Source organism: Magallana gigas, chromosome 10 (genome assembly GCF_963853765.1).
Source record: "Magallana gigas chromosome 10, xbMagGiga1.1, whole genome shotgun sequence".
In the NCBI taxonomy this organism is placed as follows: domain Eukaryota; kingdom Metazoa; phylum Mollusca; class Bivalvia; order Ostreida; family Ostreidae; genus Magallana; species Magallana gigas.
In genome coordinates, this window is record NC_088862.1 from 20,182,611 (window position 1) to 20,207,455 (window position 24,845).

Below are 24,845 nucleotides of genomic sequence, written 5' to 3' on the forward strand. Positions count from 1 at the left end.
GTAAGTAATTTGCATGTAACTCTTTGTTTGATAAACTCTATTCCAGATAGATATGATAATATAATATATTATACCTATGACTACTGTATATATTAAATATTAATGAACCAAAAATTAAAAGAAAAGGATTAGAAAAACTGTTTATGTGAAAGGCGGTAATCTTATGCAGTGGTACAGTCATTCATCTAAAAAAAATCAAAATGCAGGATTTAATCTAAACAACAAAATATTATTATTTCCTTGAAATTGGGAAGTCATAAAGATATCTACATTTACGTGGTATTGAATGTGTGCAAAACATTTATAATCAATGTCATAAAACATGCAGGGATGAAAAGAGTTACCTTGAATAGAAAATTGTTTTCCTGAGTTGTTTCTTACTCAAACATTTGCCGATTTGGCTGTTTCTTTTATCTAACGTACCGATGTACATTAACAGAAATTTAGTTAATTTAACTTACTTTTTACAATCATTATATTATTTTTTTTTAAAAAGATGTAAATATCAACAATAAAACGCTTTCTTTATGATTCATGCGGGTTATGAAGGTAGCGATCATTGCAGAAAAAAATTACATAACCCGCTGCCGCTAATGCGGGTTATTTATTTTTTCTGCAATGTCGCCACCTTCATATCCTGCATGAATCACCAAAGAAAGCTTTTTATTGTTTAAATAATAAGAAAATTGATGGTTTCTTCAAACAAGAAAAGGTTTGGATAGCCTGATATACTGTAACGTGCCACAAGTATTTCACGTTTTTTGTTTTTTGGGAAATAAAAATACAAAATAGCTTTCAGTAATTCTTGGATCTCTCAACAGTTTTACGCTATATAAAATCTAAAGAACAAAATACGTTACTGGGCGAAATATGTGTTAAGTTTAAACAATATTAATTGATATTTTACAATAGCAAGTACATGTATTTGACATAATGTACAATTAGATTGGGAAACAAGCCAAAAGGCTTATACAAATCCGTCTCTAAGATAAGAAAAAATATATGAGAGGTGGATTATATATGTATGTATGATGAAATAAAGAATCAGAAAGCTTATATAAAATGGAGAAAAAATAAACATGTTTCAAATATGCACAGCACAAAACATTTAATAAGCCTTGAATTTATCAAATCCAATGGTATATAACTTATATATGTGACTTAAACATTTACATCATGAAATTTATGGTGAAGACTGTTCCATTTTTAGCAAATGTCGAAATTCTAAACGCGACGCCATGCATATTTACGCGAAAAACATACCGGTATCTGTGCACGAGTTTCGGGCTTGTGAACCGCAGATCACAAATTTAGATCTGCATGCGGCCTATTTCATTGAACTTTTGAAATTATACTTATTTAAATACAAAATTGTATATATTTTCGCCCATATGACTTACATGTATATACTTCTGATGCATTATGCTACATTGTATCTTTTATAGTCAAGTAATTTTCTGTTGATTTAAGAAACTATTCCAAGTTGTAGTGAGACAGTTAAATACAAGTACCCTACAACTTCCATTGGTTATTCGCCAAAGTTAAATACAAGTACCCTACAACTTCCATTGGTCATTTACCAAAGTTAAATACAAGTACCCTACGGCTTCCATTGGTCATTTACCAAAGGTAAATACAAGTACCCTACGGCTTCCATTGGTCTTTTACCATAGGTAAATACAAGTACCCTACGGGTTCCATTGGTTATTCACCAAAGTTAAATACAAGTACCCTACGACTTCCATTGGTCATTTACCAAAGTTAAATATAAGTACCCTATGGCTTCCATTGGTTATTCACCAAAGTTAAATACAAGTACCCTACGACTTCCATTGGTTATTCACCAAAGTTAACTACAAGTGCCCTACGGCTTCTACTTTATTCACCAAAGTACAGGAAACAAAAAATATTTCTAAAGCTTTCACAACTTTTCTGATCACAATTTTTAATTTTAAATGTATGAACAATGAACTCGAAGAAAGTAAGGGAAAAGGGGGACGGGGGTCCTCGACTGTCAGCAAGTTTGATAAGCAACCTCAATTAAAAATTTTCATTGAACTTGACTTGAAAGATGTTTTAAAAAACAAAGTGGGTCTGTTCATGTTTCACATGTTGTTTGCACACACATATACACTCCTCTCAGTTTCTTCAAACAAATGATGTCTTTAACAACATGTTTAAAGTGTCTTATTAAGATTATATCAAAAGCTTTAAGACAAGATCATGGAAGGAACTTTATCAACCGATTCCCTTAAAAACGAACATACTATATGCACAGTGTAGGAATGGAAGTGAACAGTTTTGGGTAGCACTGTTTGTCAAAGCGAAAACGTAGCTCTGCAAACAGTCGAAGATTTTAATCAAACGAATTGATAAATGGATGTAAAACAAAACTTCCTTAACAATTCAATTCGTTATGGTAATAAACTGGTACAAGAATAAAGAGTTGTTTTCCTTTTGCAACATGATTTTCAATGACCATTTTGACAATCAATATCCAAGGTCACATTCCATGATTATGTACGAAATACAATCATTACGAGTGAATAGGGGACATGTAGAGGTAGATATATACCTCAAGAGAGCAATCTGACCTGGAGTTGATGTCATTGCAAAAAAAAAAAAAAAAAAGAAAGAATATCATGAGTTGTCATTATTTCATAATGTACGCGTAGAGCAGTTTAAAGCATAATTATATTTAAGGAATAACGAATCATTCTTTGAGTATTATGAGGTGATAATTTCGGTCGGGGTGTGGTCAAATTCGGTCTTTATGATAGATTTGACCACGCTTCGATCGAAAGTTTTATGAAGTTATTGGGTTTTAGGGTTCAAAATTGATTCGTAATGTTATCACAGACAAACACAGTTGGAAATGTAAATATTTAGAATTTTACTGTACGCGTATTTTTATGATTAAGCACTGGTTTAGAATGGTAAGTCAACTCAATAGAATGACCATGGTATGAATATTAATGGATCCATTCACAAAAAATTCAATGATGAAAAACTATTATTTTTGTTGCGATTGTTTTAGTAATTAGTAGTTTTTTAATCGACCTTACAGATCCTTTTACATAGCTGCCATATGCACATGAGTGCTAAACTGAAGACAACTATATATGTTTTGGATTAATGAGATTAAAAAGCGGAATACAAGTACAAGTATACTTGTATATATATTGAGAAGCGGACCAGAACCTTTATATAAAATATACTTGCAGTATACGCAGTTGATATCAAAACCCCTAATAAAAATAACTAGATGACATCCCGCGTAAGCGGAGGAAATAACATTATAGAAAAAAGTCAGATTTAAAATTACACAAAATAATAAACTATATATTATTATTTTTGAGAAAGTACAATTGTGTAGTTTCTCTTAATTAAATAAATAAATATTTAAGTTTGTTTGAAATAACTTAATAAAAGCAAAAAAAAATTATTGACATCGGTAAAATATCATTTTCCGTTTCCATCTTTTTTTTAAATTCATATTGCTCATATGTGACAACAAACATCATTTTAATTGTATGAATAAATGATGAAATTATGAGCTTGCACGTAAACTATAAAAGTGGTTGTCGCATGTGAAAGTGTCTAATTTTAATGAAAAATACTCATAAAACATCATATTGTAACGCATTTGAACGAGTATTTCATGTTTAGCGCTCATTAATGACGTCATAAAGAAAAATGACTTCATTTTAGTGCCTGTCGGATTTTTAAAAAAACTAATATCATACTTAGCACAACATCAATAACGGGGACAAAGACGTTGAAATTAGCGTAAATTTTGCTGCCAAATAATGCCAATACCGTATCTTGTTCCTTTGACAGGTGCTTCTTAATGTTATTACGGTATGCGATGTAAATTTTGTTACTCCTCACCATCGCGAATGTTATATTTTCATGCGTTCTCTGCCCCATATGCCAGTTCTAGGAACTAAACAAGGATAACATATTGATTTTATTCAATATGTTGCTTCTTCTTCTGTTCTATTGCCACTGGTCTGCACCCGTCGTCGAGCGATATGCGTCTTGGGTAGGACCAATATGACCACATAGTAAAAATGTATAAGATTTTATAATATTTTCTTCCGTACTTTCACAGTCGTGGAAATAAAGTTAATGCCTTGTTATTATGTTCTGAATGTCCTCTTTTAAAATTGTGTATTTCACTGCCATGGGGCAGAGTTTCAGGCTTTATCGGGAGGACCGGGGTGACAAATCTCGCCATAAAGTAATGAAACATTTTTTCTGAGGTCAATTAAGTCACTAGGGTGTTTCTCTGACTCTTGTCCCTTTAGTGAATTGATGTTTGTAAACATCAAATAATAAGAGCAGGGGTAGCAGTCATTGGAGTCTTGGATTAGGATTAAGACTCCAAAATGAGGGCTAAAATGCAAACATTAGACTCCCTGACAGGTCAGTCTACAGGCTGTGGACCTCAGGTTACCGTCAAGGCCTGTGGGCCCAAGGAGGCTTTCAAGGGGAAGTTTCTGTACACTTGGCGTTTATTAGAGGACAAAGCCAAATAACCCTTGAACATTACATATTGAAAAGAAGTGGTAGTGATTAATACAGCGAACGTCAGAGGGATACTATATTTTTGTCGATAACGTCAATTTTCGAAGAAAAAGAACGAGAAAATGTGTGTATACTTAAAAATTGTTGTTATGTATCAAGAGTAAACTGCACGAATATGTAAATATATACACAAGTATATATCATTTTTATTTGTTTAAGTTTGGACACCTTTGTTCAACCTCAATCTTAAACCTCGAAACCTCAAAATGATATTTAATCTAGATACAAAACCTTTTAAATAGCTTCTTAATCATAAAACAAATAAATTTCATGTACATACACATTTTTAAACTTTGAAATAAATTTCATAATGCTTGTGTATATCTTCTCTTAGGTTTGTAGACTAGATGAAGTACGAAAAAATATGCTTGATAAAAGATAAACCAGGCACGTAGCAGGGGAGGGGGGCTGGCCCACACCCCCACTTTTTCTCCCAGCAAACATTTTTTATATTTTCAAATCGACATTAAGAAACAATTGAATATTTAGGAGCCTCCCACACTTTGGAGGCATGTAAAAAACGGAATTGAAAATAAGGCAATCAGTTTAATTAAATTTAAAGGTACGCGCACCCCCCCCCCTCCCCCCCAACAATAAAAAAATGCCAAATTTAATAAAAAAAATTATGAATGTCTGCATTCCTTGAACATTTTAAAACATAATTTGTTGTTGTTTTTCTACATAGAATTTTGATCGGGGCACCGGCAAATACAAAGTTTAAAGCCGCAGAGAATACGACCGGGACATTATACAACTGTCCGATACAACCCAGCAATCTACACACCAATGGGACTTCTTGTATAGTGATAAAACCAGACAGTAAATAATATTTTTACTTTATCATTTTTATTTTTTATGTATAACTATCGTTATTACCCTCATTTCTTGATACTTTTGGGAAAAAACTTAACAATGTTCAAAACAAAATCGCATTATAATACATCCTTTTCCTTTTTTCTGTGTTCTTTTTTGTTTGGGGGGGGGGGGGGACTTTGATTTTCTTTACAGTTTCTACTAGTTGTCCAACCTATATGCTATTGCAATGAAAACAATATGTATTAATTTGTTTAGTAATTTTATAATTTAATAATATTATAATAAATCAATAATAATTAATAATAGCCACTATTAATAACGATATTAATGATAATAGCTTCTACCTGTTCCGATAGATATCTCGGTCTTGAAAATAGAATTAAGTAATTTAAGGTGGCTCCCTATATGAGTGACGTAATCACTAATAGTTCTGTATACACTGTAATCGAAATATGTAGTTATCATTGCTGTATTATCTGTATTCACAAAATTGTATTGGTAGCAGACCAATGTCTAAATTTCTGAATGTTTAATAAGTTTTGATTTGTATATTTATATTCAAAAATATTATATTTGGACATACATGGTAGTATATAGATGATTTTTCCACATAATTTTTTACAAAAGTACGAATCTTATCACTCTATCTCTTAAAAATAAAATCTTCTGTTTTTCAACTCATACCAATTAACTCACATTATTTAAAGCCTGTTCTACTTGAAAAATATATTTAAGACCCCAAAAAATAGAAATCGGCTGAAATGTTTTTATGAAAAAGAGGTATATATATTATACAAATATTGACTGGGGTTGAGGGCAACATTGATTATACGTATTAGCCCCCGAGGAACGAAATATTGCCCGACGCGAAGCGTAGATATATATATATATATATATATATATATATATATATATATATATATATATATATATATATATATATATATATATATATATATATATATATATATATATATATATATAGAGTGAAGATTCTGGTAAGAAAAGTAAGTACTAGTAGTTAAGACATGATTTATTTTTGGATAATAATTTCAAGAGAAAAAACATCGTTTTAATCAAATTGCTTTGTAGGGACAATAAAGATAATCTAGCATGCAGGGTTTGAAGTAGTGGTGCTACATCTTACTTTACATCGAAATTTATAGAGAAGATCCACTAATTGGTGTTGTTGATTTAATACATTGTCAGATCAAATATTGTGTATCATAAGGGTGTCTTTTTAAAGAAAATGATAAGTGAAAAAAATCCACTATTAATACTTTAATTTTAAAAAAACGGGTATCTTATTACTGTGAAGATTCTTTGGAGAAATTGATCTTGTTCAAATCCTACAAATTACTTTAGTTGATCATTTCAATTCATTTTATGATCGATAGAAACCTTCTTACCGTATGTAAACTTTGCGTTCATATGAAATGTAAAGAGTTTTGAAATACAAGAATTCGTACAATGTCCTTAACTATAACATGGTTTGATTTGAAAAAAAACCTTATATTTTTATAACGATATAGGAGACTAATTAAATTTTAAAGCTAAAATGTATTTGTTTGAATACTGTGGAATCATTAGAATTCGCGGTTGCTCTATTTTCGTGACATTCGTGGGTAAATCCCCCCCCCCCCCATGGTGTCCGGATAGGGCCATTTGCGTTAGCGCGACATCGCGTTCAGATAAACGAGACATCGCGCTAACACACAACACGCCGTCGCACTAACGCAACTTTGCACAACACGCCGTCGCGCTAACGCAACTTTGCACAACACTCCGTCGCGCTAACACACAACACGCCGTCGCGCTAACGCAACTTTGCACAACACGCCGTCGCGCTAACACACAACACGCCGTCGCGCTAACGCAACTTTGCACAACACGCCGTCGCTAACACACAACACGCCGTCGCGCTAACACAACTTTGCACAACACGCCGTCGCGCTAACGCAACTTTGCAAGTTTCAGTCTATTAGGAAGTCGTGTCCGGAAATATCAGACTGAGCATGCTTAAATATGTAGACATGCACGCAAGCATGGATGAAAAATAAATAAAATATACTTTGAAATATATTATTTTCATTTATTATCAATGCATATGAATAAAAATATAGGTACTAGTGTGTCACTGTATGAGGATATGAATTATTATAAAATCTACCAAGTGTGACATGTTATATACTTGTAATTTAACATTTTAAAATGTCTTTGCTTTGGTAATATACAGAGCACCTAATATGAATTTGTGACATGTACATGTTATAAATATATCATTGCTGAATTAATTAATTACATCAAATATTTAAGGTAAATTTATCAATTGGTAGATTCATTAATAATTTATATGCACTCTAGCATATCCTTATACAGTGACATACTAGTAACTATATTTTTATTCATATGTATTGATAATAATTGAAAATAATATATGTATTTCAAAGTACATTTTATTTATTTTTCATCCATGCTTGCATGCAGGCCTACAAATTTCAGCATGCGCAGTCTAATATTTCCGGACAAGACTTCCTACTAGACTGTGAAACTTGCAAAGTTGCGTTGGCGCGACGGCGTGTTGTGCAAAGTTGTGTTAGCGCGACGGCGTGTTGTGCAAAGTTGCGTTAGTGCGACGGCGTGTTGTGTGTTAGCCGATAGTGTATTGTGTGTTAGCGCGATGGCATGTTTGTGCAAAGTTGTGTTAGCGCGACGGCGTGTTGTGTGTTAGGGCGACGGCGTGTTGTGCAAAGTTGCGTTAGCGCGACGGCGTGTTGTGTGTTAGCGCGATGTCTCGTTTATCTGAACGCGATGTCGCGCTAACGCAAATGGCCCTATCCGGACACCATACCCCCCCCCCCCACGAATTTACATTCTCGACGAAATCTAATCTAAATTTGAAAGACTTTTCTTACTGAAACTGAAAACCGATGCATCCACGAAATAACATCCCTCCATGAGTTTAAATGATCCCACAGTAGTTTATAGCATATAATCATGTCCTAAAGTTAAAGGTAGATCTGACGGCTAATTTGTTGACCACCCAGCCTCCTCCACATTATATCCTGATACTCTGATTGACTTGTTTGACTGAGAGCTAAGTGACATCAAAATCAGTTTGTGACATTTTGTATGGAAGTTCATGCTTGCATATTTTCAGCAACTGCAGGTGGCGAAGACAGATTTGCAGCCACATTATATAAAAACAGTGATTCAATAGTGGTAAATATTTCTATTTATCTTCATGTATCCATTTCTCTATCTATCTATCTATCTATCTATCTATCTATCTATCTATCTATCTATCTATCTATCTATCTATCTATCTGTCTGTCTGTCTGTCCGTTCTTCCGTCTATCTATCTATCTATCTATCTATCTATCTATCTATCTATCTATCTATCTATCTATCTATCTATCTATCTATCTAACAGAATAACACAAAAACAAATCTGGTAAACATTTTCAATACATTATCTTATCATGCAAGTTGAAAAGACAGAAAGATTTCCAAACTGAAATTTTATAAAAGCCTAAAATTTTTGTCATTCTCAAAACAAAACCTTACCTTTTATCTAATCCAGTATCCTCAGTTACTTTGATTGATACATAACACTTTCATAACTTTGTCAAGAAGCAGTTGTGCTGGTACAGTAGATTAACCATCTTTTTTTTTCTCGGCATTATACAGATCTGTTCGCCCTTACGTCATCACTTACATGATTATGATGCCATTACTGGAGGATGTGAGTTTTACTTCTTAAATATGACAAAACGAGATATTGCTTACATTCGTGGCAGAGCAAATGAGACTCGGGCTAAGGGGATGTATGGATTCTCTGTGACTGCTGTAAGTATACCTATCACACAGATCAACTTTAAGCATCTTTACTGCCAGATTTCCATTTTATTTGCATTTTAAAGAAAGCAGAATTTTTTAAATGTTGAATTAATTTCTCAGATAAATTTTCATTTGACAGCGAAGGAAGTGTCGTCATAATGAAAACATTTTAAAAAATCTATTATAGAAGATGTGTTCAAAATGTTATATTGCTCAAATTTATAACATAATGAATAAATTATCAAAAAATGGAGCATTATAACTCCTTTAACTCATTCATACTAAAATTTAAGATACCTGAATGTTCATATAATTTTGTAGCACAACCAGTCAACGTTTGTACTAGGTGGACCGAATGCATGTCAGAGTGATGGTAACTATCAGTATGTCAGAGTGATGGTAACTATCAGTATGTCAGATTGATGGTAACTATCAGTATGTCAGAGTGACGGTAACTATCAGTTTGTCAAAGTGATGGTAACTCTCACTATGTCAAAGTGACGGTAACTATCAGTATGTCAGAGTGATGGTAACTATCAGTATGTCAGAGTGACGGTAACTATCAGTTTGTCAGAGTGACGGTAACTCTCAGTATGTCAGATTGATGGTAACTATCAGTATGTCAGAGTGATGGTAACTAACAGTATGTCAGAGTGATGGTAACTCTCAGTATGTCAGAGTGACGGTAACTATCGGTTTGTCAGAGTGACGGTAACTATAAGTATGTTAGATTGACGGTTACTATCAGTATATCAGAGTGACAGTAACTATCAGTATGTCAGAGTGACGGTAACTGTCAGTATGTCAGAGTGACGGTAACTATCAGTATGTCAGAGTGACGGTAACTATCAGAATGTCAGAGTGACGGTAACTATCAGTTTGTCAGAGAGATGGTAGCTCTCAGTATGTCAAAATGATGGTAACTCTCAGTATGTCAGAGTGATGGTAACTATCGGTTTGTCAGAGTGATGGTAACTATCAGTATGTCAGATTGATGGTAACTATCAGTATGTAAGAGAGATGGTAGCTCTCAGTATGTCAAAGTGATGGTAACTCTCAGTATGTCAGAGTGATGGTAACTATCGGTATGTCAGAGTGACGGTAACTATCGGTTTGTCAGAGTGCGAGTAACTATCAGTATGTTAGATTGACGGTTACTATCAGTATGTCAGAGTGACAGTAACTATCAGTATGTCAGAGTGACGGTAACTGTCAGTATGTCAGAGTGACGGTAACTATCAGTATGTCAGAGTGATGGTAACATTCAGTATGTCAGAGTGACGGTAACTATCGGTTTGTCAGAGTGACGGTAACTATAAGTATGTCAGAGTGACGGTAACTATCAGTATGTCAGAGTGACGGTAACTATCGGTTTGTCAGAGTGACGGTAACTATAAGTATGTCAGAGTGACGGTAACTATCAGTATGTTAGAGTGACGGTAACTATCAGTATGTCATAGTGATGGTAACTATCAGTATGTCAGAGTGATGGTAACTCTAAGTATGTCAGAGAGATGGTAACTCTCAGTATGTCAAAGTGATGGTAACTCTCAGTATGTCAGAGTGATGGTAACTATCGGTTGGTTAGAGTGACGGTTACTATCAGTATGTTAGAGTGACGGTAACTATCAGTATGTCAGAGTGACGGTAACTATAGTATGTTAGAGTGACGGTAACTATCAGTATGTCAGAGTGACGGTAACTATCGGTATGTCAGAGTGACGGTAACTATCAGTATGTTAGATTGACGGTTACTATCAGTATGTCAGAGTGACAGTAACTATCAGTATGTCAGAGTGACGGTAACTGTCTGTATGTCAGAGTGACGGTAATTATCAGTATGTCAGAGTGATGGTAACATTCAGTATGTCAGAGTGACGGTAACTATCAGTTTGTCAGAGTGACGGTAACTATCGGTATGTCAGAGTGACGGTTACTATCGGTATGTCAGAGTGATGGTAACTATCAGTTTGTCAAAGTGACTATAACTATCAGTATGTCAGAGTGACGGTTACTATCAGTATGTTAGAGTGACGGTAACTATCAGTATGTCATAGTGATGGTAACTATCAGTATGTCAGAGTGATGGTAACTCTCAGTATGTCAGAGAGATGGTAACTCTCAGTATGTCAGAGTGATGGTAACTATCGGTATGTCAGAGTGATGGTAACTATCGGTTGGTTAGAGTGACGGTTACTAGCAGTATGTTAGAGTGACGGTAACTATCAGTATGTCAGAGTGATGGTAACTCTCAGTATGTCAGAGTGACGGTAACTATCGGTTTGTCAGAGTGACGGTAACTATAAGTATGTCAGAGTGACGGTAACTATCAGTATGTCAGAGTGACGGTAACTATCGGTATGGCTGGACTTATCATGGCTTACTTATTGAGTCAATTTTCGTTGATTTCATGGGTACCCTTTGCCCAATGATAAACATATGCAATGATTTACAAAGCACTTTTTATTTGTATTTTCGTATTGTTTGTGTACAGCTGCAAAACGAAGAAATTGTTCAAATACTTCAAAACAAATCTATTTGGTACTAGAAAAGATACTTTTTTAACGCATTTTATCTTGAATTCCCATAAAACACAAGCAGTAGGACAGAAGTACAGTAAGTGAGTATAATAACAGTGAGACATAGTCATTTATATATTTTCTTCAATATGAAATAATAGACTAAGTATAGTTCCCAAGTGTTGAAATTAAGTACATGATGAATGAAAAAAAATGTCCCATTTATATTAATGTGGAGAGCATGCAAAGTATTTTTGTAAAATTATATTGAGAAGTTTACTTGTTGGTTCGAGGAGTGCAAATCTAAGTCCTTTATGATCGACGAACAACTAGGCTTTTTTCTTCACTCTTTCTGTAAACATTTTCCATTATACTGCAATAAACCCGCCAAACATTGTTTGACAGGCGGAATAGCCATCTCTACCTTGGGAACACGTGGAGTGACTCATTTTGATGAAAACAAAGATTGCCAAAACTGGAATACTGGAAAATACTTTGGTATGTCACTACAAATAATTCTGTGATATGTTGTTGAACAGTGGGGTCATTGACAACGTTTCTCGGACCTGTTGTGGAACAAAGGGAATCTCACGCGATCCCATTTTAAAACCTACTATTGAGTAGAAAAGAAAACCAAACAAGTTCACATTTCATATTGTAATTCGCCATTTTTTAACTGTAATTAGAGATATTAGATGTTTGTCTAATAATAGAAAATAAATTTTATTGAGCAATCAATATAATTATGGTTTTTATCTAGGTTTTGCACTGGAAAGCTTTGGGTCGAATAGATACGTGGTCGGCAAACCTGGCTTTGCAAATGAACATGGGTTGATTGGAATGGTATGTATATATATATATAAATATATATATATATAAAGCACAGAGAAATTCACTTTTGTTGGAGCTCCACCATCCGCCCCGACCGAGGCTTGAACTCACGACCTCTGGAACCCATTCTCCTAGCAGTGAGCGGCCACCGCGCTCCCCACTCGGCTATCTAGGCAAGACAAAAATCTTGCTTTCGATAACGAACGGAACCTAGCGCGCTGGCCGCGCACTACACAGTCGCTTGAGATTCAGGTGGAATACAGTTAAACGACAATCTGAGAGGATCGGAACGATACATATTGCATAGATATATATATATTGTATATATACATATTGTGTATATATATATATATATATATATATATATATATATATATATATATATATATATATATATATATATATATATATATATATATATGCACAGGTTGGAAGCCAATGTACAATACATGATTTTTAAAATTGGGTTTTTTTTTTATATATGAATTAAAATTATGATTTTATGAAATATAAAAAGTTTTACTAATAAAATTCACAATGAATTTTTTGAACATCAAGTATTAAATTTAGTTCATCATTCATCATTCATCATTCCGGATTTCCTTCATCATTTATTTTTTCATTCCATCCATTTTTCCAATATAACAAAAAACTAATAAATAAGAGCCCCAAAAGACTGATTGTCTAAAACTTTTTAATATAACTGTCTTTTTTGTTCCTGTAAAGTTAAGTTAAACATGAAGTATTAATCAATATGATAAATATATATACTTTTAATAGATGGAGGTTATAGCTATTGCTGAGGGGAAATTGGAAAGAATAAAACAGATTAACGGAAAACAGGTAATTACATAAGGAATAAGGAATCCTTCTTTGAGTATTATGAGGTGATAATTTCGGTCGGCGCGTGATCAAATCCAATAAAGCCCGAAGGGCTTTATGATAGATTTGATCACACCCCGACCGAAATTATCACCTCATAATATTCAAAGAATGACTCCTTATTACTTATATTTATATAATTTTAAGCCATCGTACGATTAAATATAAAAAATATAAATAAGTAAACCCCGATGGCGCCTCAATTTGGCGTCATTTGTATTATGGGTTTTATAGTACAAAATCGATACGTAGTGTTATCATAGGCAAAGACACTGGGAAATGTAAATATAAATTGTTAAAAGGTAAAAGCGGTGGTATTCATTTTGTAGTTATCACCTTTTGTGTACAGCCCCTTTCGCCTTCCTTTTAACTGAGTAAATTTAAGACTAGGTGAATTCAAAATCGAAAGAGTACATATTTCTTATTGTGTCTGTGCAAATTCAAGAGAGTGAAAATAAAACGAAGAGAAAATACACGTGTATTCAGTATTCTTACTCCTCGTCTCCAAGACACTGTGACTGATATTGGTGTATCCACTATCCAGCTGATACAGAAAGTAATGCAAAAAGGAATGACATTATTATTAGCTACTTATTGAAGCATGCATGGAAGTACAAGTATTTTTACAACCATATAATAATGGTAAATTTATGCAGTCTAAATGACCTGGCATTTAGTAGCTGAATGTAAATGAAATAATATGCAATATTTGGTACATGCTATTGATTGCGTTTTATTTCATCATTCAAATTCTAAAAAAGATAAACCGAATTCTTCATTCCTATTTGCAAGTAATTTAGTACATGTACATGTACATGTATATTCAAATTCAAAAAAGTAAATGGAAAACTATTTTCTTTAAACCACGTGGTTTTATTTTACCCTTTCAGTTTCGCAGTAAAAATGGTGCCTCGTGTTTATAGTTTATTTCCAAGAATCTAGGTACTTGTAGTCAAAAATAAAATGTAGACGTTTATTGATTTTAAACTTTATCTCCATTTATTGGTGGATAATATGAGTTTTAGAAATAAATATGAAAATAGAAAACATAGGTTTTTTCTGCTATTGCAATAATAAACATGCTTATTATTAGTGATCCCTAAAAGGATTAATTTTCGATCTGCGCCTGACCTAGTAATTGCATCAATAGTGAAACAGACTATACTATTTTATGCAGAATGTTTCTTGAAACTGGCTCGAAATACTATGTATTAATTCAAAACAGACATCCATTCATTTTTTAAAAAGCATGGTAATACACACCAAAAGCACCCAACAAGGCTTTGATTTTATTTAGCAACCCAATGTCTACATTTTCAACCACGTGTAGAGCGGTTAAACACGAACGATAACTGTTCTGAATATCATAGTTTAGTTTAAATAACCGCTAGATGATGAAATAAGACATATATCTTAATATATTTTCATGTTTTAACATAAATCATAATAAGATATGACATGAAAAACAACCAGTACTTACGTATTTAGAGAATATTATCCGAACACTTATACTTCCGCTCGAAATTTCACAGGAACTGAACAAATTTCGGGGAAGTCCCGTGAACTTTCATTCGAGAATTTCTGGATTTATTACATACTTAGAAACGATAACGTAAACATTCCAAACACATTCGCAGGGGTGAAATAGACATCAGTTTGAATATAAATATAAGCACGGTATACGCACGGTATTTAATTTGTCCCCACCGCTTGGTGTGTTATTCACAGGACCGACGACATCTAAAATAAATATTCAATTATATATAAACAGATTGGCGGCGGATTCGCTCGCTCCCTTTCTGTGGCTGACATCAATGGAGATGGGATGTTGGACATCATCGTGGGAGCCCCCTTTGAGTACATAAACATGACCGGTCACTCCTCAGTGAAGGCTGACATTCTGGTCGATGTTGGAAGAATTTATATATTTCTTGGCGATAACACAGTAAGTTCTTGTTTATATTTTATGTTGTATTTATTATAATTCATTTCAACTTAATTGAGCTGGTATATGATTTTCGTTTGAATTAAACAATCAAATCAATTATTTCTGTTACCATAATTATTGGTGTTTAACTGTAAAATAAAACTAGTTATCTCCAATAGCATTTAATTGATATTTTTTAAATATTTGTTCTCAATCAAACTGATGCATTGATAGTTATCATTAATAAATTGGAGTCTAAGTGTTTTTAGCAGATTATGAAAATAATTATGTCTTTATTTTGATTTTGTATGTTAGTTTCTACTTTCCATCGATAGAATATCATCACAGATAAGTACATTGATATCTCGGGTGATCTGGTAGGACTTAGTCGGTTTGGAACATCACTGAGCGCTATTGGAGACATTGATGATGATTCGTTCCAAGGTGTCTAAAATTGACATTACAATTAAAATTACAAATCAAACTGTCTTATCGGAAATCTGTTTTATGTGTTTGAAAAATTGCAGACGCTAACTTGGTAGAAAATGTATTTGGTTTTTTTTCTACTTTTCCAACGATTTCTTAAAACAAACTAAAATCTTAAGGCTGATTTTGATTTTGGTATTTTATTTTGTTTTGTTGTTTTTGTTTTATGACGTTTTTGTAATATATCGTTCACTTTAAGAGTATATTTTTGACATTACGTGTTGTATTTAAAAAAACAATAATAATGTAATGCAAAAAATCAATCAAATTAGTATATACTATGTCATATTTACTACTCACCAGTAATCAAAATTTTCAACCTTTTTTATTTAAAAAGATCTCGCTGTTGGGGCTCCTTTTGAAGATGAAATGAGGGGTGCTGTGTATATTTTCAATGGATGCCATCGTCCGTGCTTGGAAAAGTGGAAATACTCACAAAAGATCACAGCAAGATCACTTAACACCAATCTAAAGGGATTTGGATCCTATGTCTCCAAGACCCAGGAAGATATTGATGCTAATGAATGGAAAGGTTAGTTAAGAATTAGCTATTGAAAAACTATAGCATAATTTCTTATTTTATATAAAAAGATTTTCCGCCCGAATTAAAGACAAAAGGATTTCATGGGTAAATTAATAAAATTTCTTTTGTAAATTACAATGCTAAGTCTTTGCTATGACATTATGCATTTATGTTATTTTTAAATATTCAAATAATTTTGATCTCCCCTACAAACAGTGATCATGAAAAACTATGATCTTAAGACAGTATACTTTATTGCAATAAGAATTTGAAAGTATGTAAGAGGAACCCTTGTCATGGCCATTTTTTTTATCTCCTTTAAAAGAAGAGTTCCGTAAAAAATACCCCAATTGCCTCCCTAATTCAATTAATATTTGACAACCCTGTAAACGAAACTTTCAATCTAATCAGGAAAGTCCATAGTAATTTTGTTTAATGAATTAATGTTAATTGTTTTTCAAACAAGAAATAATAAAAGAAGGAGGTAACAGTGAGAGGAGTCTCAGACTAGGGTTCACTCTCCAAACTGAACCCTAAAATGCAAAAATGAGACCCTTTGACAGGTCAAACTAAAGGCTATGTATTCAAAAGATCATCAAGGCTTGTAGGCGTTTTTTTTTGGGGGGGGGGGGGGCGCTGGTTTTTCTATTTATTGATTACTGTTTTTTATTTTATTTTTTGTGGGGGTGGGTGGGAAGGTTTCAAACCACCAAGTTTAAACCATATTTTATTCTTATAATCATATTACGATCTTCTCCGAAAACACGACTTCCGTAAAATATTTAAAGATAAATGATAATAATGAAAGTATATATATTAACATTTGATCACCTTTTCATCAATTTTTTTCCTTCTTAGTTTAACCCTTTTGAAAATAATATTTTTTTTTAGTTTTTATAATAGCTCATGTACATTTTCTGTAAATAATGCGTTCGCTATTTAGTTTTATATACATTACCAAATGTAAAATAGTTGCTTGTAAACAGACCAGTTTTTGGTATAATCCTAAAACAAGTCTGTTAAGGGGTTTAAATGTCGTGAACAGTCATTGAAGTTCCGTGAATCAAGTATGACACTTATAAAAAACGTTAAATAAGCAACAAAACTTAAAAGAAAAATAACCCTAAAATAAACGAGTAAAAGTTGTTCACATAATATGGTTGTTCCACTTTAGGACTTGATTTCAGATGGTGGTTAATGACTGTATTTTTACTATAATCTGTGGTTTTGCAGATTTTGCGGTTGGAGCATATCGATCTGGAAACGCTGTTGTTTTAAGAACGAGACCAGTTATTTCCATAGAACCTAAAATTCTCTTTAATGAGAATCCCGTGCCGTTAAATTCATCTGGCTTGCCATGTGCTCACCAACTGGATTATCCATGTCTTGAATTTGAAGTTTGCTTCAATATGACCGGAAGGGGCATACACACAGGAATTTGTATGTTGCTAAGGACTCGCATGCTTCAAAAAAAATTACTGCTTGTGCAAATGATAAAATTTCTTAACTAATTTACTCATTTTTACTATACTTCTGTGTAGTATTCATACGATTAGAAATGTGAAAGACATATTTTTTGTTTTTCTTATCAAAGATATAAATTTCGATCTTCGTGGTGACAATTCAATGACAAACTCTAGAATATTGATAAATGGTAATGAAAGCAGCTTTAGGGTTGAAGATTACCTGTTGAATGGAACTGGTACAACTTGTAAAAATTTTACGGGACAGGTCGAGGTACTATTTCTTTTATTTTATATTTTATTTATATTTTATTCTTTTGCGTGGTGTGCATCTCGTAATTCATAGATCTTTAAGCGAATACTAGTAATTGTTTCCATTTTAACCACCTAAAGAGACTGGATAGTCAACAGATTATCCATCAGATTATCCAACAGATTATCCATCAGATTATCCAACAGATTATCCATCAGATCTACCCAAGGTTTTTATATATGATTTAGTAAAGAGTAATTTCTTATATTTCAGCATAAACATTTAATTATTTTTCTATTTCTTTATACACAGCCTCTTTTCTCAAAAAAATTCATATGGTCTAAAAATTTAGTAATAAGTAATTAGTAAATAATTTGTAATAAAATGCATAGTGTTGATTGGTTTAAAAATGTACTTCAATGGATGACCGGGGGCAGGGGTGAGGATGTCTATCCAAATAATATAACACCAGCAAGTTATATCCTACTTTTAAAAAATCTTTACACTGTATAAACATTGCAATGACGTATTTGTGTACCCAAATGTAATGCAAATTGATAGTGTTATCGAGCACTTCTTTTGTGCAATTTTTTACAAAGTTTTTGATTTGATTTGAACATGCTTTTATTGTACAAAATACAATTGGGATTGGGCACAAGTTCTATGACTTAGGCCGCCCTCTCCCAATACAAAGATATAATACAAACTATGTGTACACAACATAAATAAGTTGATAGAATGGACGTATACATAAATGCAATTGACATGTATATAATAAACAACGGTGTACTAGTAGTTATAAGATCAGTTAAATCTTTCAGTATGTTTGATAAAATTATAAACTAATGTAAATAAATGCTTGTTTTCATTGTCACTTATTGAACTGTCACCCCAAAGTAAAACATGAGTATTGACAATGTTAAGATTTACAATTTGAAAAACGTCATTAAATAGAATATTTCTAGCATCTTTATATTTATTACATGTGAAAAAATAATGGTAAGTATCTTCGAGCTTACCACACGAACAGAGTGGACTGTTGAAAATATTACATCGAAATAAATCATTATTTAGTGCACAATTGTGACGAAGTCTGGTATGAATGATATTCAAAAATCTATCCCCATATGTAAAAAAATTAGGTCTAGTTCTACATGTAAGTACATTTTCATTTTTGATAGAAACATGTATTTTTTCCTTAAAAATGCGAACAGAGTCGCTTCCACGGACATCCGTTGAAAGCGCATTCCATTCATCAACAACTACCTGACCCGCTTATGCGGGTTATGCTATTTTTCTGGAATGCTAGCTACCTTCATACCCACACGAAACACAAAAGAAAAGGTTTTTTTTGTTTTGTTCCAAGAATCAGAAATTCTGTTACAAAAATACCGTGTAAAGGGTTTATATGTAAACCATTATGAAAATGCCCACCTTTCCAAAACTTTTCTAAATATGATCGCATTTGTACCAGTGCCAGATGATGTAGCGCACCCATTACAGAGGTCACATCAAGTTCCCTGGGACGACAATAACTTTTACCATTGTATTACACACGTATCATTTATTCAGCAGATAAATTATTCCCATTCTTTTGTCATATCCTATCATTTAGACCTTTATTTAAAACATCAAATCGATCAACAGTTCAGAATTATAAACATCAAAGACATAAAATAAATTACCAAAATATCAATTTTTATAATAGTTTGTCGTAATTATTCTGAGTTATTTTTTGTTTCTTAGTGTTTCTTATTCTTAAACATAGACGCACTTTCTCATTGCTGGAGACTTGATTTTTTTTAGGTTAGATATTATGCAAATCTTCCTTACCTAAACCAAAACGGCAAAACGCTCAATAATGCAGTGCACTCTGCTGTTGAAATAGATGTGAAATAAATAGTGATGAGATAAATGTTTATTAAATACAGTTGTATACGCACGGAAAACGTTCAAAAAGTCCTTGTTTATTGACAAATGATGAATTTTGCACATATTGGTTTTTATCAAATGGACCCCCCCCCCCTTTTTTTTCAAATTGCTGGATCCGCCTCTGCGTTATGGAAGGTTGAAAATGCATAAATATAGGCGCGTTCGATTCTCAGACACAATGTATCTTATTAAACTGTGTTACATTGTTGATTGACTGTTAATTAACTGATTATTTTATATCATTTGTTTCAGGATGTTGGACCTAAGTTTTTTATATATTTGAATGAGCCTATGGTATTTTCTGTTAATTTATCTTTGAGTGGAACGACAGAAGACACCGCTGTTTTACCTATTCTGAGTCATACTGCTCCCGTCTCACATATCAACAATGTATGTATTAATGTTGGAAGTTAACTGTTAAAAATGGAATCATATTTTTTTATTTCTTGTGTGACTGTGAAAAGGCTTTTATACAAATCACACAATTCCTACATTTTTAGAAATTTTTATTGTTTATCCATTACCATTCAATGAAATAAAGTCATACAAAAAATTATTGTAGACTGAATTTTACATGAAAAATCTCTTTGGAAAATTGAGACTATGATTTAAAAAAAAACTACAAGCATATTTGCAGATTTTAAAATTTCGTTAACCTACTCACAAATAATCAGAAAAAAACGACTATCGATTGAAAGCGGAATAATGTTAAAGAATATAAAAAAATGTTTTTAAAAAAGACGTTGACATAAATTATTTAAAACAAGCCCACAGTGAATCAAGGACTGGGAAGTGTTTACAAATTTAGAAAAAAAAATCAATCTTTAAAGAAGTCTAAAGAAAATGAAGGATTATGTTAGTGAACCGTATTCTATGACACAGGGTGTGGTGCGGTGCAAGCTGTTTTAAGGAATTGTAATTAAACTTGGGAAAGGAAATGAACATCAGTAGCTAGGGGGGGTTATATTTCATAAAGACATGTGTGTAAAGGATAGGATATTATAACATAGTATCATAAAATATATTTATTTTTACTAGGTAACTTTCAAGACGTTCTGTTCTAGAGACGAACATTGCCAGCCCCATTTGTCAGGGAATCTAAGCATAAGTGACGACAAATTTGACGGACAATATGAAATATTTACAGCGGACATTTCTGTCAGGAATTTTGGGGATCCTTCGACTGCAACAAAAATTGTGATACACAAAGAAAATTCTGCAGAATGGCAGAAAGGATTTGTCATGGACAGCAATTCTGAAAAGGTGGAGTGCACAGAAAGTAATGAAACCGTCATTATTTGCAAAGTGGAAACAGATCCATTTTATCCACATCAATTGGTGGATATAAGTCTTGATTTTAAGTTAGATCCAAAAAAAGGTGGAGCTAAGGGATATGTTGAATTTAAAATGACCGTCCTGTACATAGCTAGTGGTCAGTCGGATACAGAAGAGGTTACAATATCGTCAGTTCGAAAGAAGAGATCGTCTGTGGTATCGGTCGGTGGGTACGTATGATTACGTTTCATAATCTTAAAACGTTGAATGTAGTGTTTAATTCTAGATCTACCATTACTTTGTTAACTATCATTGCCGAGAAATTATCTTGATAAAATGAATTAGAATAGGTGGCTTTTTAATCGATGTTATTTTTCAATCTTTTACTAATAGTTTATACTAGCACAGAACGTTATTCTATGTTATTTATCGTAAAGTTAGGTTCGAGGTTTTGTTTTATTCCTGTTATTCCTGTTAAGTAAACCATATGAGGATCAGAAAGAAGTGGATCCAAAGGCGGCAGCATTAATCCATAGCATTGTATTTGGCGTCCATAACAGAGGCCCTAGTGCTGTGGACGGCCTGATCCTGCAAATAAGTGTCCCATGGAGAATCGATACAGTAGATGTACTAAATGTAGGTTATAGAACTCAAATAAGTGATATCATCTTGCTGTCATTTTTCTTTGCCATATTTCCTGACAATGCATGTTTTGGTAAAGCTGTTCTTATTTTTTTCAAAATGTTAATTTTATACCATAGAAAGTACTTTTTTCATCAGACCTTTGAATTTTTATTACAATTAAAAACATAATTTCCTTTTCATTTTATTAAGATATTTATATATTTTTTTTCATTTTTAAAGAACGTCAATTTTGACGAGAAAATCTGTAAAGATGGTGCAGTCGTAACAGGTCCAAATGACGTCCAGAAGTTAAAACAAAACGAATTAGCTATTGTAAGAAAATATTTTAAACAAAACTGTTTATATGGTATTTCTTTCTAATAAGAAACAACGATTTATTTCGATTTTTTACACTATTTACCAGAACTGTTCGGAAAAAGGAGTAGACTGTCGTCTGCTAGAGTGTAAAGTAAAGCAACCCCTGAACATCGAAGAATTGGACAGTGTGAATATCGAACTTAACATCTCTTCAAATGTCGTGGGTTTATTAGAGGTAATTGTACGGGATTCGTTTTATCGTCGCTTGAGCTGAAAGCTCAAGTGAGCTTTTCTGATCAAAATTTGTCCATTGTCTGTCGTCGTTGGCGTTGTCGTTGGCGGCGTTGTCGTTGTTGAAAACTTTTCATATTTTCATCTTCTTCTCCAGGACCACTGGGCAGATTTAAACCAAACTTGGCAAAAAGCATCACTGGGTGAAGGGAATTCAAAAATTTTCAAATGAAGGGCAACGCCCTCTTTAAAGGGGAAAAAATTAGAATTTTGAAAATTGTATTTTTCAAAAATCTTCTTCTCAAAACTATTGGGCCAGAAAAGCTGTACCTTGTATGGAAGCATCCTCAGGTAGTGTAGATTTACGTTTGTTCAAATCATGGTCCCCGGGGGTAGGGTGAGGTCACAATGGGGGAATAGATTTTTACATGAGAATGTATAGGGAAAATCTTTTAAGTCTTCTTCTCAAAAACTATCAGGCCAGAAAAGCTTAAACTTGTGTGGAGGCATCCTCAGGTAGTGTAGATTCAAGTTTGTTCAAATCAAATTCCGAGGATAGGGTGGGGCCATAATGAGGGGATCAAGTTTTACGTAGGAATATATATAGAAAAATCTTTAAAAATTTTCTTCACAAAAACTTTTACGCCAGGAAAGCTCAATTTGGCGTGGAAGCATCCTCAGATAGTGTAGATTCAAGTTTGTTCAAATCATGGTCCCTTGGGTTAGGGCAGGGCCACAATGGGGGGTTCAATGTTCTCATTGGAGTATATAGAGAAAATCTTTTAAAATCTTCTTCTCAAAACTATTAGGCCAGGAAAGCCCAAATTAGAGTGGAAGTATCCTCAGATAGTATAGATTCAAGTTTGTTTAAATCATGGTCCCCGGGGGTCAAGGGTGAGGCCACAGTGGGGGAATGGATTTTTTACATTGGAATATATAGAGAAAATCTTTTAGAACCTTCTTTTTAAAAACTAATAGGCCAGAAAAGCTTAACCTTGTGTGGTGGGATCCTCAGGTAGTGTAGATTTAAGTTTGCTAAATCATAGTCCATGGGGGTAGGGCGGGGCCGCAATGGCGGGATGAATTTTTATAAAGGAATATATAAAGAAAATTTCAAAAATATTCTGGGAAATTTTTCAGGCTAAAAAGCAGTAACTTGTATGAAAGCACATATTTTGCAGATTAAAATTTGATTAAATCATGATTCCCTAGAGAAGAGTGGGGGCCTCAAAATGGGGGGGGGGGGTGTTGGTATATAGGGATAGAGAAAAATCTTCTTACAGATACAACAACAAAAGGGGCTTGTTATTTACCCTAAAAATATGTGGATGAAAATTGGCAGATTACATGTACCAAATTTCATTTTGAATAGATCTTTCTGAAAAAAAACTATACATTACAGACTACTGTATTGTACTACTCATTTTCGGCTCACCTGAGCTTTTCTGATCACAATTTGTCCGTTGTCTGTCGTCGTTGTCGTCGTCGTTGTTGTAAACTTTTCACATTTTCATCTTCTTCTCAAGAACCACTGGGCAGATTTCAAGCACATTTAGCACAAAGCACCACTAGGTAAAGGGGAATTAAGTTTGTTCAAATGAAGGGCCACGCCCTCTTTAAAGGGGAGATAATTGAGAATTATTGAAAATTTGTTGATATTTTTCAAAAATCTTCTTCTTTAAAACTAATCGGCCTGAAAAGCTTAAACTTGTGTGAAGGCATCCTCAGGTAGTGTAGATTCAAGTTTGTTCAAATCATGGTCCCCGGGGGTAGGGAGGGGCCACAAGAGGGGGATCAAGTTTTACATGGGAATATATAGAGAAAATCTTTAAAAATCTTCTTCTCAAAAACTATATGGCCAGGAAAGCAGCCCTGATTATCTGTTTTGAGAGGCCCCTGCTACCGCTTCATGTTTCAATACGCAACCCAAAATACATAGTCAATGGGGATTTGCATTGCAAACAAATGAAAAGTACCCAAATGATAACATTAAAAATTGTGCGAGGTGTTATAAATATTTCCGAACGAAAAAGACGTAAACATTATAATCTCCGCAAGAAATTTGTTTTCGTTCATGTTAATTTCTCCGGGTAAAAATAGATGAAGTGTCAATAAACAAACCTTGCATATTTTCCCTTACATCGATTGCAATTCTTATGTGTATTTTCGTTAAAACTCATCAAAAAGTAACGGAAATAGTAACCTTGGCCCTGGGACAGACTATAAACAAACAAGCATGCATATCCCACATGCACATCGAGATCAAATATATGCGTATGTTTCACAATCATGAAATAAATCAACATATAAAACAATGATGATGAGGATGAAGATA

At 33.3% G+C, this 24,845-nt stretch overlaps 1 protein-coding gene and 1 long non-coding RNA gene across 4 annotated transcripts in view; both read left to right on the forward strand.

Annotated features, from left to right (window-relative positions):
- The window catches only part of LOC105344159 (integrin alpha-9), a 30,821-nt gene that overhangs the window by 3,651 nt on the left and 2,325 nt on the right, over positions 1-24,845 (forward strand). For all 3 annotated transcript variants that reach the window (XM_066072879.1, XM_066072878.1, XM_066072880.1), the window contains 17 exons: positions 5,276-5,409; positions 8,567-8,628; positions 9,097-9,255; positions 9,568-9,619; positions 12,171-12,263; positions 12,526-12,608; positions 13,377-13,439; positions 15,250-15,423; positions 15,741-15,849; positions 16,229-16,423; positions 17,648-17,854; positions 18,009-18,151; positions 20,315-20,452; positions 21,101-21,567; positions 21,817-21,973; positions 22,202-22,294; positions 22,386-22,514. In XM_066072879.1, the coding sequence (XP_065928951.1) occupies positions 5,276-5,409; positions 8,567-8,628; positions 9,097-9,255; positions 9,568-9,619; positions 12,171-12,263; positions 12,526-12,608; positions 13,377-13,439; positions 15,250-15,423; positions 15,741-15,849; positions 16,229-16,423; positions 17,648-17,854; positions 18,009-18,151; positions 20,315-20,452; positions 21,101-21,567; positions 21,817-21,973; positions 22,202-22,294; positions 22,386-22,514 (2,458 nt within the window). The remainder of the gene's footprint in view (positions 1-5,275; positions 5,410-8,566; positions 8,629-9,096; positions 9,256-9,567; positions 9,620-12,170; positions 12,264-12,525; positions 12,609-13,376; positions 13,440-15,249; positions 15,424-15,740; positions 15,850-16,228; positions 16,424-17,647; positions 17,855-18,008; positions 18,152-20,314; positions 20,453-21,100; positions 21,568-21,816; positions 21,974-22,201; positions 22,295-22,385; positions 22,515-24,845) is intronic.
- Positions 9-5,169, forward strand: LOC136272067 (uncharacterized). The gene is made up of 2 exons (XR_010709952.1): positions 9-549; positions 1,195-5,169. It is a non-coding gene; the product is annotated as an uncharacterized lncRNA (long non-coding RNA).